General features: G+C 53.0%; 1 protein-coding gene across 16 annotated transcripts in view; it reads right to left on the minus strand.

The window, feature by feature from the left end:
• Positions 1–916: 916 nt before the first annotated feature.
• The window catches only part of HUWE1 (HECT, UBA and WWE domain containing E3 ubiquitin protein ligase 1), a 93,794-nt gene continuing 79,287 nt past the window's right edge, over positions 917–15,423 (minus strand). For 14 of the 16 annotated variants that reach the window (XM_076074203.1, XM_076074200.1, XM_032971366.2 and 11 more), the window contains 15 exons: positions 14,984–15,140; positions 14,261–14,396; positions 13,474–13,676; positions 12,570–12,706; positions 9,960–10,056; positions 9,009–9,287; positions 8,303–8,548; positions 7,899–8,016; positions 7,349–7,489; positions 6,387–6,674; positions 5,855–5,960; positions 5,144–5,261; positions 4,338–4,519; positions 2,988–3,178; positions 917–2,599 (listed from right to left, as the gene is read on the minus strand). In XM_076074203.1, the coding sequence (XP_075930318.1) occupies positions 2,497–2,599; positions 2,988–3,178; positions 4,338–4,519; positions 5,144–5,261; positions 5,855–5,960; positions 6,387–6,674; positions 7,349–7,489; positions 7,899–8,016; positions 8,303–8,548; positions 9,009–9,287; positions 9,960–10,056; positions 12,570–12,706; positions 13,474–13,676; positions 14,261–14,396; positions 14,984–15,140 (2,502 nt within the window). In that variant the 3' untranslated portion in view covers positions 917–2,496. The remainder of the gene's footprint in view (positions 2,600–2,987; positions 3,179–4,337; positions 4,520–5,143; positions 5,262–5,854; positions 5,961–6,386; positions 6,675–7,348; positions 7,490–7,898; positions 8,017–8,302; positions 8,549–9,008; positions 9,288–9,959; positions 10,057–12,569; positions 12,707–13,473; positions 13,677–14,260; positions 14,397–14,983; positions 15,141–15,423) is intronic. The other 2 variants (XM_076074206.1, XM_076074209.1) reach the window with 1 other exon arrangement.

Below are 15,423 nucleotides of genomic sequence, written 5' to 3' on the forward strand. Positions count from 1 at the left end.
GGATCCAGTGCCGAACGGCTTGCGGGTGCGAGGCAGTACGTACCCCCCGCCACCCTTCCCCGAGCCGTCGGTGGCAAGGGTCGGTGGAACGTCGAGATTTGCGAAACTGCCATGCAGACCTGGCTCAAAGGTGGTCGCGAGGTGGCAAGACCACGAGGGTTTGTGACCGTGTCTGTGCGCTATTCCCCCTCAGGCGTCTAGGATTTTCTACGATTCCTCCAGTTTCCTTCCATGTGCAAAACACTCCGTACAAAAAAAAAACGGTCAAACATTAAAAAGCAGATTCATTTTTTTGGATACATTAACATTACTGCTGAAATTTAGGTGATCGGCCGGGTACTTTGACCTATTTCAAGAGGTCTGGCCGGTGTGGAAGAGTAGACCAAATAACCTCCAGAGGAGCCTCTCGTGCGCCATCCAGTGGACGCTCATCTTGCCGGTCGTGGCGCGAGCAATCAATTGCAGGGCTGCACCTTTTTTAAATTACTGTCAAATATCACAACACCTTGGCCCTTGTGTGTATGCTGAACTTCTTAAACACCGTACGTAGCCAACCATTGCTAATCGGAGGTGTGGGGAAAGGACAACTAAACACAAAAAGCAGTTCTAAAGAAATTTGTTTTAAATCTCGATTTAAAAGCCCAATTTACCACAAGTCTGGTGAATGCAGACTCGATGATACCTTGTCATAATAATGTGGTGTTTGAACATCTTATCTCCTGTATTATTGCCAGAAAGAATGAAAAAAAACCCCCCGCTTTTTTACACAGTAAACCCTCTCTATTCGCAAAGGTTCCGGTTCTTGAAAACGCTCGCAAGTTCAAAATTAATTCATTCATAAACCTTGTCTTTACAAAGGCGGGGTGGGGGTGGGGCAAAACCACGCAACACAAAGAAGGCACAAAACAGTCAAGTGTTCCATTTTTTTTCAATCTTCATTCTTTAATGACTCGAATTCTAGATTTTTTTTTTAAACTGCATTCTGGGAAAAAAGTGAAACCTAACAAGAGAGAAAAGAAAAAAACCAAAATAGCGATACATGAACTCTCGACAAGTCAGCGCAACCTCCGTCGAGGAGGCCTCGGGCAACGACTGATCGCGTGGGGGGGGGGGGGGGAGCTTGGCTACAGCAAAACATCTGGCCGTACCGCAGCAAACGTCGCAGCAGCCTTCTGGAATCCAACCGCAAATGTTATTACTTTTTAAACGTGTTTCTCTCCAAAAAACAACAACGCAACAATCCCGTTCAGGTTTCCATAAACAACATTTGTGAATAAATACCAAAATGAAAGAAAAGAAAAAAAAACGCTTAATTACGGAACAGTTGCCTTCTTCCTCGACACGTGCCCCCCCTCCCCCCCCCCGTTTTTTTCCCCTGGTGGCATCTCTCCCCCGTGGGATTCTATTTTACAGGTTTCAGTGCGGTTGCCGGTGCCTTGAGATTATAATCCAGTTGACCCGTCCGCCATTTAATTTCTATTTCACGTGAGAATTACGCCGACCAAGGACGTTCCGGACTCGTATCCCCCCCCCGCCCTGCCCCTGCAACTCTTCGCTTCACGCACGGCCGTGGCTCTGCACGTGCTGCGCATCCCTTACCCTCGCCGCCAAACTACGACCGCGTCACCGCCAAAACTGCGCCGGCGCCCAACGACCGAGTCAACCGGCCACAATCCCCGCGCGGCTGTGCCGAGGGACCGTGAGGCTCCTCCTCCTGCACCCCCCTCCACCCCCCCCCGCCCAACTTCCAACTTCTCGCCCGACAACTTACCCCCCCCCCCACCTCTTATCGGTCTCACACTCTATAACGAAGCCTGTCGCTTATTTACAAGTGTTTACTCTTTATAGTATAGTTTGTCTATTGTTCATCTTTTGGAGTCGCTTTGCAAATGTGAACTTACGTGGGAAACATGGCGGCGGGTTTATTGAGGGGACCTTTATACATAAATGCGAGTGAAATGTTTTTTTTTGTTTTTTCTCGAGTTTTCTTTTTAAATTGCCGGACGACATTAATTTTTTTTTGCTTGCGTGAAGAGCGAACGTGACACGAGTGCGAGCGCTATGTGCTTTCTGCCTGCGCGTGTGGGTTTTTATATATATATTTATATGCAGCACAACGGATGACGCATGCACAATAGGGGGTTAACCACCAACAACCCTCGTCTCGAGTCAAAAACCGGATCCCTCTCATTCCACCTGCACATCGTGTCGGCAACACAACAGCCTCCCTTCCCTGCTGCTCGCATCGAGTCAGGTGGGGTTCCATACGCACACTTCCCAACCTCCACCCTCCCGCTCGGCGCGACTTGGGAGGGGGGGAGACGAGATCGAGGGCTACAAACGCACGGCCGAGTGAGCGGCCGAGTGAGCGGGCGAGGCGTTCTCTCGCCGCCGGGCGAGCAGTTCTCTCGCCGCCTCTTCCTGCTCATGCGAGCGAGCGTGTCGCAGCGGGAGGGCGAGAGGCAGGGGGAGTGGTGGGGGGGGGGGCGCCGGTGACTAGGCCAGGCCGAAGCCCTCAGAGCACTCCTGCACGGCGAGCAGCAGCATGTGTCGCAGTTTGTCGTACGTCTCGTACGCGGGGAGGTCCAGCTGGTTGAAGCTGCACGAGACACAGGGAGAGAGCACGGATTTAGATAAAGGTGCCAGATATAGACTGTCAAACGGGGGCTAGTTAGAGGTTCTGATAATACTTGCCACTCATATTAGCCATGGCTAGGAATGGAACTCAGGTAGTCGGGTTTCTAGTGCAGTGCATCAATCCCTGCAGCAAATTAACGGCCGTGTCACTGCTCCACTCCATATAACAATAATAGCGTTAAGGGTATTGTAATAGGCTACAATATTATATATTTATTGTACGTGGTGTAAAAAGAGTAAAGCCAGAACGAGATTGCCATGGACACACGAACTAATTTTTTATATATTTTTTTCTGCAAAAAAAACTTGAAACTCCTATCATCGGGACCGCCCCCGGCGACTGCACGTACCACGTGTGAGCGGAGGGCAGGCGGTCGGTGGAGCGGTCATCGCGGTGTATCTGGAACTTCTGCACGCCGTTCATCCCCTCGAGTGCCACGAAGCCCTGCAGCGGCACCTTGGATGTTCCCGTCACAAACTGCAGGAACTTGGCGCGCTCCGCCTGGTCGAAGGAACGCAGCGCCCGCCAGAACCACTGGATCTGCGTGCAAGACGGCAGTGGAGCACAGGCGATGGGGGGTTAGGGAGGTGTCAAATTGGAATTGACCGTTAAATAGTTTATCTGGGAAAGCAACGCCGAGTTTAAAGACTCCATTTTCAGGAGGGTCCTGATGTACTGGGATGGATGTAACAGGTGCTATCGAGTCCTGGAACAGGTTAAAGACATCATTCTGACTTACGAAAAAAAAACAGTGGCCTTGGGGCTAGGACAACTTGCGAGGAGGGATGGCGGCTGGTGGTGCTGAGAATAACGATAGAGTGGTTTGCCAGATGTCCAGTAAGGGGGCAGTTCAAAAAGTAACAATACAAAAACATGATAGGAGTGCAAAGTATAGGAAAGGTAAGCAAATGACTAGCAAAAATACTATTGGTTCTCCCAGGTAAAGCCCACTGAGCTATTAGCTTCCGTTTCAGAAGAGACCTGGCCACAAACGACAGCTCAACGAAGTGGCATATCACGTGCAAAAGGCGTCCTCTGGTCTAACATCGTTTTGAGACGAGGCTCAAAAGAAAGCTGTCTCTTGTGTGGACCAATCAGTTTCAAAGACAATGTATATTTGATCAGAGTACGTTTTTTGTTTGCATTCTGACCACAAGTATTGTGGTTAATGCAGACATGATTCCTTGTACAAGGTTTCAGTTTTGTGTTTTAACATCTTAACACCGTTTTGTTGCCAGAAAAAAAGGGGAAAACCTATTCTCATATGTTGGTAGTGGCAAAGGAGAGGTCCCATGACAAAGAATACCAAAAATTTATATTTAAAGCTTTTGTGAATGCAGGGATTCATATTCTTGGTTCTTTCGGTAAAATAACCGCCACTTTTTTCAAATTTTCTTGTTGTGGTTTTCACACCTGATGATGATTGCTTGTGTTGCAGTCGAAACATCGTGAGAATTTTATTTTAGATTTGTATTATTTTGTTGTTTCCCTTCTACGTGACTTTACCGAAAGAACCAAGAATAAGAATACCTACTTTAAAAGCATTTTTCTGAACGATGGAGTGATAGAATAAGCGATGTGGATACATTACAGAACCGTGATGCCGAAGGGCTTGGGGAGGCGAGGACCAATACCCACAGATTATGGCCGATGATGCAAATGATCGAGGAATGGTGGGGGGAAGGCGACAGACAGGTACCTGCAGCGAGTTGGGTTGGTACTTGTGGTACTCGGTGTGCGCCTTGAGGTCGTCGATGTCGATGGTGGGTAGCCCGGAGATGAGCAGCTCGAGCTCCTGCTCCGTGAAGATGGAGATGAGTCGCTTGGGGATGATCTCGTAGAAGCCCTCCAGGAAGGCAGACAGCTGCTTGCGGATCGCTCCTGCGTCGCGTGGTTGGCGCACACACAGCAACAACCACGCACGGAACGAATTCAGCCGATTCCTCGAATTCAATAATAATTTACATATATTTTTTGTCCATTCAGGGAGTCGCAGAGCAGCGCGGAACCCCCGTGTGGCAAAGAACGGACCGCAGAAGGAGAGATCACAGAACTACTTTTCTCGTCCCTTCAAGTGACCCAATTTATAAACACTCAGAGGTGCAATTTTTGTCACAATGCTGCACTCTATTACAAGACAAAGCCACCGATGTGAGATGGCTCGAGTGGGTCCTCCGGGAGAGAACATTTCTGGTTGAGATGAAAAAGTTCTGACACTGTAGTTGCACCGGATCCCGGTCACTGAGACCACGGGGGATGCCATGAAGCCAATTCGAGACTATCACAGCAGACCTTGGGAGTCAGCCGCCATACCGTGCAACATTTGCAGAAAGATGTTGGTGGCAGAGGTGGGGGTGCGGTGGAGTGAACGGCATTGGCAGCGGATGACCTCGCATCTCTGCCCACGTCCTACGATACCCCCGCATCACCGAATCGTGGGATAGTGCGTGCGCGGCCGGTGGCGAACAAAAAGGGAGTTCCCCGATGGCGATGCCGGTGACTGACCGGTCATCTTCATCTGGCAGACGAGGTGGACGTACTCCCGCTTGTTCTCCTCGGCCACGGTGGTGTTGCGTCCGTTCTGCTTGAGGTCCCGCACCTCGCACACACCGAACTCCTCCACCTGCGTCGCGTGGGGAGCGCGCGGTCATCCAGGAGCGGAGGGGTTACGCGGGTGCCCGAATATTTAAATGTGGGAAAAGTAGCAGTGCCTGTGCCCACGTCCTCCTTTATAACAGTTCAAGTGTGAATAACAAAGCTATCTTCTTTGGTTCTTTCGGTAAAGTCACGTAGATAGAAAATTAAAAACCCCGCGATGTTTTTTATTTTTTTATTTTCTATCTACGTGACCTTACAGAAAGAACCAAACAATATGAATTCCTGCAGTCACGAAAGTTTCAAGTCAAAACAAAAGTATAGATAAAGGTGCAGCCCTGCAATTGCTTGCTCACGTCACTGCTGGCAGAAGAGCCTTCTGCACAGGGAGTTCGAGAAAGCTCCTTTCAAGGGTATGTTGGGCTCCTCTGCTACAGTGGCCAGAAGACTTAAGAGGTTTGAGTAGCCACACTTTACCCCACCACACGCGAGCTGCCGATTGACTTTTGTGCACGCACAGCACTCTCATCAAGTTAATGCAGTGCTGCTCGCTGTCAGTATAATTACTCTCTTAGGCTCTACACAATAGGCGAGGGCGGAGACGGTGGCCAGGTCAGGTACCTCTGTGCTGAAGGGTAGGTCGTAGCCCAGCGTGGACACGTTGTGCTCCAGGAGGTAGACGAGGCCCTGGTAGAAGGGGTAGTCCTCGCTCTCCATGTCCGTGTACCTGCCCACGCACCCACCGCACCGTTCGCATGATGAAAAAAGCTCACACTAGAAACCACCGTCAACACTCCTGCTATATTGGCACATCCGAGCTTAGCCAGTGCGGGGGGGGGGGGGGGGCGCGCTCATAGCAAGGGTGTTATTTGCCCTACCGAACCGGAAACCAAACCGCGATACGGTGACCATGCAAGAAGACACTCGAATCTGGCTCGAGGGCAGCGCAGGGCCCCCCCCCAGAGGCGGCGTCAACGACGCATTCGTTGCATGCGACGTCAGCGGCCGTTGGCAGTGGGAAAAACAACCCGGCGCGCGCCGCCTCCCCGAGCCGAGCCGGATCGTCTTGGCAAGGCCCTGGCACGGTTCCGGTTGTTCGGGCGGGCGATATATTGTGACCGCCGCCACATCAGAGGGGCCGGTCGCAGCTCACCGCACGGGCTTGCCCAGGATGTGCTTGTAGAAGGAGCGCGTGAAGTAGCACTCGAGCAGGCGGTTGTCGTACACCGCCTTGGCCACGATGCGCCCCACGAACTTGAAGTAGCTCAGGTGGTTGGAGTTGAAGTGCGACGAGGGGTTGATGGTGTAGGTGACGCGGTCGCCGGGCGACGTGCGGAACAGCGCGTACATGGGGTTGAACATCTCGCGCGAGATGATGGTGTACCACTCGCGCAGCAGCCCGCCGGCGTCCTGCCCCTCCTCGCCCTCAAACACGATGTACCTGGCAAGCGACGCGCACGCGTCAGTGACCCGCCCATGTAGGACATCTGCGAAAAAGAGCTTCGTGGATCATCGGATTCCTCCAGTCTAAACAAATAAAGAATACAACTGCAGCGTGGATTCACATCGCCCCTCGTGTTCATTCTGAGTGGTGGTGGTGGTGCACCTTGCCTTGCCATAAAAAGGTTATTTGTTCGATGCATGGCAATCGGAATAAAAAAAAAAGTCCTCCAAGGGTAGAATTTTGCTCAAGTGACAAACGAAACTGAACCTCTTGGGTTTTTTGTGCAGTCATTTGGTGATCAGGCCGAGACCAACAACTCACAGCCCTTAAATCACGGGCGGATGAAACAATGATTTAAACCCAGGCTCTCAAGGCAGCTGGGGGCTCAGTGGCCTGGCAGGTTATCAGCCCCCTCTCCGGGTCTCTGGGTGCACTCCACCCAGGGCATTGATGAGCTGCAAAAACAAGTGGCCAAAACACGCCTAACAACTTCGGTCGCAAGTTATCTTACTACCAAGGTGTTCAAAGGGGGCATTGGTGGACGTAGAAACTAGCCCCGGGGGGGGGGGGGGGGGGGGCTTTCAACATTCAGCAATACCCAGACAGATAAACTGGAACGTGCGGTAAGCGACAAAGAGTGCCGGCAGCAGGTCCGTGGAGTGTTGCCGTACAGGCGGTTCTTCATCTCCTCGGGCGTGCGGCGGTGCAGCTCGCGGTACGAGTCCTCGAACACGTGGTCGCGCCGCACGTGCACTGCCAGGTCCTCGCGCCGGATCCCCTCGTCCATTCGCTCCAGCTCCTGCCGGAAATACCTGCACGCGTGCACACGGTCGGAGTGGGGTGTGATCGCAGACAAGAGGACAGGGATACGAGTACGGAGCAGGGCAAGAGCGGCGGTAAAGTTTGTTTACGATGAAGAGGAGTAACGTCGGGAGGGACAGGCACTACGGGTCCAGGTGTAACAGCACAATGTGCAGGCACACACGTGTAGGGTTCGTGTATCGGTGAAGAAGTAAAGACGTGCACACATACAGGTGTAAAACCACGAGGTCAGGTGTAGGCATACAGGAGCAGATATGCAGGACACATTGGTGTTTGCGCACAGCTGTAGGCACACTAATGAAAGGCAGGCGTAAGAAGTATAACCAGGAGCACGAGTACAGGTGTAGAAGCAGGAGCACAGGGGTGAGAGAACAGGCGGGGCATGGGCAGCGCCGTCACCTCCTCTTGATGTCGAAGTCGAGCACACGGATGTGGTCGACCAGCACGGCGAATGGTCCGTCGGCGAGGTGGGTCGTCGACTGCCGCAGGATCTGGTTTAGCACCGTGCGGTGGGTTTCTGTGTGCGGCAGAGACGGGCGTTTACACAGACATAACACATTCTCGTCATCGTCATCATCATCATCAGCCATGAGCAATCCACTGCTGGATGACACCTCCCCAAGCAGGCTTATGCACTGTTCCGTCGACAATAAAAAATCTAAGATTTGAAATAAATGTTTTGTTAAAATTAATTTGAAGTTAATCTGGTTAACAAATTACATCGAAATCGGTGGAATCTCTCCATTGCCGTGCGGGGGTCGTCTTAACGAGATGCCCCCCCCCCCCCCCCTCTTGCAACTCACCAGCAAACCGCAGGAACTTCTGGGTGTCGGGCGGAAGGCTGGAGGAGATGGTCATGGAGGAGGACTCGCGTGCGAAGAACGGGTCGCACAGCGAGGGGGAGGCGGGCGTGACGGGCGCCGGCGAGAGTGGCGGCGCCTCATCGCGGATGTGCGACAGCTGGCTCTCCCGCGTGTCGCGCACCGGTGGCTTCGTCTCGCGCTCCGTCGCGTGCACGATGAAGAACGCCTCCACCGCCGGCTGCAGAACTGTGGGGCCGCGCGACGACCAACACACACGTGACCGATGAGGCTCGGAAAAGTCTAAACCGGTTTGAGGTCATCCTAAATAATCCACTCGAGACAAGTGTGAACAATATAACCTGACAAACATCCCCCCCCAAAGTAGGACCCCCCCTCTTGTGTTAATTCTTGTAACTTATGCGGGGGTTAACTCGGTTGACACAATCACTTGTCACTTAGCGCAGTGATTTATTACTTTATTCGTACGGCCGCATCAGTTTGCCTTTAAAATGTATGACTGTACGTTGTGTTTGTAAAGCCATTCAATGGGATCTCGGGGTGGGGGGGGGGGGGTGGTCGCTCGATGGAGTCCGTCCGTATCCTCCTGCAAAAGTGCGTTCCATACAACGACCGGCGATGCGAGTGCCGGACACTGCTCTTCGCCAGCCACAATGAGGACACTTCACCTCAACGGTTCAGGACTCACCCAGCACGGCGTGCTGGTCGTGAGAATCGGACAGCTCCTTGAGGCAGTCTCCCAGCATGTCCCACAGCTCCTCCAGGTCCAGCTGCACGCTCAGGCGCGGCAGCTCGGAGCTCTTGTCCTCCTCCTCGTCCTCCTCGTCTTCGTCCTTCAGTTCCGACGCCCGGGGAGCCGGAGATGCCGACGCCGCTGCCGCACCACCGGCTGCGGCGCCGGCGCCAGCAGCTGCTCCTGCTGCTGGCGCGCCTGCGGCTGGTCCCGCGACTGCACCTGCAGCGGTGTCTGTAGACGGTGAGCGACAACAAGAATAGTAAAGCTTAGAGCAGACAATTCTGAGATACGGTCGAGAGAGTGGGACACGGGTAGTCCTGGGTAAAGGAGGGATATTGATTTAAACTCTCCAACCTCCCCCTTCTCATATCACCCATACACTCTCCACGAAACTTGCTGTACACGGACTCTTGAGAAGCGAGCAAAGAGTCAGAGAAACCCACAAACACAGAGACCCATATACTCACATAGAGACCCATTGACTTAAGAGACTCACACAGAGATCCATACATTGTCAAAGATACCCATAGACGTTCACAGACATACAATAGCCGTGGCTGCTTTTTTTCAATAAAATGTCCACACTTCCCGTCTCGAGATGAAATTTACACACTATAAAAATCCATACAAACACTTAATCCTGACCAACGAACACCTGCATGCCATACTCTTTGGTTTTATTCGGTAAAGTCACGTAGGTACGTGACTTTACCGAATAAAACCAAAGAGTATGAATCCTTGCAGTCACGAAAGCTTCAAATCTAGAATTAATAACCTGCATGCCAGGCAAGTCTCAACCGGCCTGTGGAGAGAGGCTGCCCTGGTGACGCCACGGAAGGGTGCGGGGGGCGCTGCGTGGGCACTCGTGTGGCAGGGGAGGGGAGGATGGGGGGGGGGTCGAACCTTGCTGTGCGGCATCCTGGGACGCGGGCGACGGCTGGTCCACCTCCATGGGGGAGTCCTCCCGCCTGGACGATGCCTCCACCTGCCCCGCCTCCGGCTGTCCGCACATCAACCAACGCGAGCGGTGAAGGCTCCTTCCGTCGCGGTCGACAATTTTGACCGTTCACGAAGTCGCTTTGATTTCTTTTTACACTAACATGCACATTTTTTCCGCTTTGTAAACTCAGGGACGACTCTTACGAAGCCTCGACGGGCGCTCACCTTTGTCCTAAATTAACGCCGACGAAAGGGCAAGAGTGTGAACGCCAACCGCCCTCCCCTGCCTACACCACGCCTTCCTCGGCAAACGGCACTCACCACCACCACAACGGGCGAACAAACGTCCACTCGCGTACGCACCGGACAGTCACCACAAAAAACCGTGAAGGAAGACGCAACCCATGAGAGCATGCACGGAATCTCTGAACGCTTTCCCAAAACGCATTTGGCCTAAAAAATATTGAATTGCTGAGAATTATAATTTACGTTCCAAGTTGCACAGCGAGTTGAGATCACACGAAGCTCTACAGCTCCAGTGACGCCATCTCAAAAAACAGTCGTTTTGGAACGTGGAATTTTTGTTACTTGCTCACGCTTGAGAGCTCGATTAAGTTCTTAAAATATCTCAATAACACTTAACTAAATCAATGGTTACATGACACGAAATTGCACGTTCCAAGCTGCCTTGACAACCAAATGAAGCTTTGTTAATTCAGAAAAGGAATGACATTATAGTGACTTTCTCGAGTACCGCCATAGCTGTGAACTGCTCACTTGGTACACAGTCTGCCCCGTGCCACTGACACTTAGGGGAACCCAACGCCTCCACTTGTCAAAGTCCTGTGCCATCGCTCAGAGCTCTTTCCATGTTCTACTCTATCTTGCGCATGACGGCAACATGGTACAGGAGGTTAATCCCAATGTGGCGGTCTGCTGTTGGCCACGATGAGAGGGTTTCAGGAGTTAAGAATTCGTGTTGTTTTGCTGTTCCCCCTCCTGTTTAAGCAGCACAGAACACTGTGGGAACACTACATGGTCTTGTAGTTTGAGTTGCCAGGCCACAATCGTGACTGTCGCTTGTTTTTTTTATTGTAGTTCATGCAGGAGATGTGTGTATTGGCCTGCAGTTGATGGTCTGATGCGATTGATGGTTCTGCCACCAGTGTCTTCGAGGAGGAGGAATGTCAAAGCCAGGTGGGTGTGATATTTTTGGGTCTCGACCTGGAGGTGCGACACCATGCTCCGTTTAGTTCCAGCTCATCGGTACTCAGCAGTTAAGAGCGCGGGACTGCAGTATTTTTTAAACACAACTTCAATGCAGCGATGTCACACTTAAGTGCTCGTGTAACATAACTGACTTGACGTAATAGCGTCTTCTGCTATTGGCGGCACTCACTAAAGAGTACTTTGCCGTGTTTTTCTCACCAACAAAGCTTCACTCGCGTGTCGGACAACGCGCGCGACCGCACAGCCTGCGCGTGTGCTTCGGCCGGAGATGCCACGAACAATTTGGTCTGCGTCTTCCTCCAGGGAGGCACGCGGCCAGAGGGTGCTCACGGCACCAACAACACAACGCGCGGCCCTCACAGCCGCACGCCACACGTGGATGCGAGTCGTCGTTGTCAACGCACACGAGTCAACAAAACCAAGGGACGGTCACAACCTCACGCCGAGCGAAGGCTAAAGCCACCGCCCCCCCGTGTAGAGATTGCAGAATGCAAGCCGCAGCAGCAGTTTGCCCAAGGGTCGCGCAAGGAGATGCGTAACGTTGATTTGCGTTTAATTTGGCCCTTTTTCTCGTCGGAAATCGTTACGAATTAAAGAGCGTTTGGAGCGTAAAATAAAAGATTGGGTTTTATCTGTGACACCAATGTCGGGATAGTTTGTCCAGCGCTGTGTTACTTAAAGACAACTCAAAAGCAAGTGTCCACCCATCTTGTAGTCAGACACGAGGTCGAGTGTCTCGGGCTGTCTGACTAAAGTTCGAAGCTCCGTCCATCAGTAAGCCTACAGTACGCAGGTTTTCGCAGTAACTTCGATGGCAAGCGTGGTCTTTGGTGTTAGGCCACATGTTGAGCATTTCTTCTCTCGAACTTTCGCCATGCAAAACCTGCTGGCATCATCAGGAGCTCAAGCGTAGAATCTCCCTCCGCAGTGGTGTGTGGTGAAAGTTTGAGAAAATTAATTCTTAAAACATGCGGACGATCCCAAAAGACCATGCTAAGATCACGGCAATTCCATTCGTTAAGTCAATGCAGTGGGTGACGACAGGATGTTGCTTAAGGTGCTACGAGCACTCGCCTGACTGAGACAATAAAGTCCTTTTTAATTAACGAAGCTTCAAATGATCGATCGGACAGCGCTGGACGCAAAGCCTGCGCGAGCTATCTACGGGACGAGGGACGTTTGCCTCTTGGAATACGTTCGGTTGCATCTTCATAATTTAACGCTCATTTACCGCGGGGGGGAGAGGAGGAGAAAAAAACCGGCACCGCATAAATTTCGTTAACAGAAACGTGAACCGGCCAATGGGCCCGCAGGTTTTGCTGGCGCCCAGGGCTGGAGACTAACCGCTGCCTCGTGCTGCTGCTGCTGCTGGCGGAGGTGCCTCTGTCCCTCCCTCACCAGCTGCATGATGGCGTCCGCCTCTGCCTCCAGCTGCCGTACGGCCGCCTGAATGCTGCTCGCCGTCGCCAGGCTCGACGAACCTGCACGTGGACGAGTGTGTGTGTGTGGGTAAGTGCGGGTGGGGTGAGCGCAGGTGCGTGGGTACGTGTGTGTGGGGTGAGTGTGTGTGTGGATCGGGTGACCGTGGGGGTGTTTTGGATGGGTGAGCGTGGGTGTGTGTACGTTGCAGTGTGTGTGCCGATGAGTTGTAGGTGTTCGTATGTTGAGTGTGATAATGAGGGTATGCACGTATGTGCGTGTATGCAGGTGTGTTTGGCAGTGTGTGTGTGTGTTTGTACATGATCGCGTGCCAGTGGGTGTTTCGGTAAGTATGTTTTCATGTGTGTGTGCGCGTTTGCAAGGGTGGGATGTGTGTTTGTGGTTGAGTGCAATGAGCATAATTCAGTCACATTAAGAATAATCAAGAACACAAGTTTCCAATGATAACTTGTACATCATTACTTAATACTTTATTTCCGAGTTACTACAACTCATTGCCAAAATGACACGTAATTTTGCTTTAAAATTTAAAGTAAATAGGCTGGATGACATGACATCGCAATCTAGAATGACCTGCCCACCTAACAATTTGGTGTATTGATGGGTGGGCCAGAGGCAGGGGGGGGGGGGTGGGAGCATTTAGAAAGTTACCCATTGATTCAACTCCTGCGCTGGACGGCAAGATAAAACCAAGCCGGCCAACCTCTGGATTGCAAGCCCAGCGTGCAAACCGTTAACAGCCACGGCAGCCAAACGACGACGCGGCCACGCGCAGCCAGGCCGTCATTCGGCCGTCGCAGCCACTCACTCTGCCGGATGCTCTGCTTGGCCTTTTTGTGCGCGCGCCGCGCGGCGTCGCGGAGCTGTATGATGACCTGCAGGATGCGCAGGAAGAACTTCTGGCTCGACGTCTTGGACGTGAGCAGGGACATGGAGGGCAGCTGGAGTTCACGTCCCGCCAGCGACCGCTTGTTGCCGGCCACGATCACCACGCTCTCCGACATGTCGAACCTGCCGAGGGGCGGGATGACGCCGCCGCCGCGCTCCATGTTACGGTCAGAGCCGCGCGCACACCGCGACACCATTTCTGTCGTCTAACCACCTCGCGCCCCGACACCCTCCCCCGCCCCCGCCTTCTGTAAGGGGTGGCAGATTTAAATCGTTTTGCCGAGCAGTCTGTACAGGTGTGGCCTATTCGAGATGATTTGCGTTAATATCCTGATGTTTTCTAGGTACCCTGTGCACGTGAAAATGTCCAAGGTAAGCCCACCCATTATTTATGATGTGCGTATGTAGAGCTTTGTTCGCACCGTACGTAGCCAATTGCGTGAATCAGAGGCACATGCATGTACGATCGTCCTTGGAAATGTTTAATAATTGTTAACGGTAGCGCTTGCGCAAGGTGGGTTGAACGAACACGACAAACGACCACACGGACACGCGTGACCGTTCGGAATAAAACAAGGAACAAGATGACAGACCAAAAACGGACATGACAAACGAACCAAACAGCTACCACGAACCACGTAGTTACAAGCCAAATGACCGATAAGTGCCACGGACACAAAGTCGACGAGCCAAGGCAGAGGGCGCACCTGCTCATCATGAGCCCCTTCATGCGGGCGGCGTGGGGGTGCTCCTCCGTGCTCGTCGCCTCGGGGGGTCCCGACTCCTCCAGCTGCTTGCGCGCCGCTTCCAGGTTGTACTCGCGCAACTCGGCCAGCAGCATGCCTGCCCCACGGCGCGGGGAGAGAGGTGGGTGGGGGGCAACCACAGCCAGGGTCATTGCGGGTGCGGCGAGGTTCGCGGTGGAGGTGGTGGGGTGGGCAGCGTGGTGGTAGTGGTGGTTCGGTGGGAAGCACCACCACGGTGGTTCGGTGTGAAGCGTAGTAGTTGGGTGGGAAGCGTGGTGGAGGTGGTTGGGTGGGCAACGTGGTGGTGGTTGGGTGGGAAGCGTGGTAGTTGGGTGGGAAGCATGGTGGAGGTGGTTGAGTGGGAAGTGGTTGGGTGGATGGGAAACGTAGTGGTGGGGTGGAAAGCGTGGCGGTGGTTGGGTGGGAAGTGTGGTGAAGCTGGTTGGGTGGGAAACGTGGTGGTTGGGTGGGGAGCGAGGTTGTGGTGGTGGGGTGGGGTCGCTGGGTGGGAAGAGTAGTGGTGGGGTGAGGAGTGTGGTGGAGGCGTTTGAGTGGGAAGTGTGGTGGGGATTGTGGGTAGTTTGTTGGCATGTGGTGTTAAGTTTGGCGAGTTGGAGTGGCTGGGTAAGATTCTGTGGTGGTGGTGGTGGTGGTGGCATGGCGGCGGAGAGCTGTGGGCCGCACCGATCTGCTGGCAGATGGTGTGCCCGAGGTGGCGCGCGCCAAACAGCAGCAGGCGCAGCACCGAGTCCCGCGTGGGGCCGTCCCCGCGTGACAGCTGCAGCAGCAGATTCGCCGCGTCCTCCAGGCCCTCCTCCGAGCAGGAGTGTGATGTCAAAACCTGCGGCCCGGGTGACACGCAAACAAATTAATGACCCGAGTTGACGAATATAAACACGACGAGAGCCAGACGTTAGCTTGCATAAACCGACACACAAGTCGTGAAGATGCAAGGTTTTGGTTGAATAAAGGAGGTATGAATGACGAGCGCCATTCTCTCCTTGTCGCGAGTCGGGGTACAAGTTCGAGTGGAATCAATAATAGATCATTATACTGGTGCCGTGTGATTCTGTACGCTCTCATTTGTACCGGACTGTCTCGTGTATAACGCCCGTGCCATTTGC

Source organism: Petromyzon marinus, chromosome 46 (genome assembly GCF_048934315.1).
Source record: "Petromyzon marinus isolate PM22_M1 ecotype Great Lakes invasive population chromosome 46, UKy_Petmar_22M1.pri1.0, whole genome shotgun sequence".
Classification (NCBI taxonomy): Eukaryota; Metazoa; Chordata; class Hyperoartia; order Petromyzontiformes; family Petromyzontidae; genus Petromyzon; species Petromyzon marinus.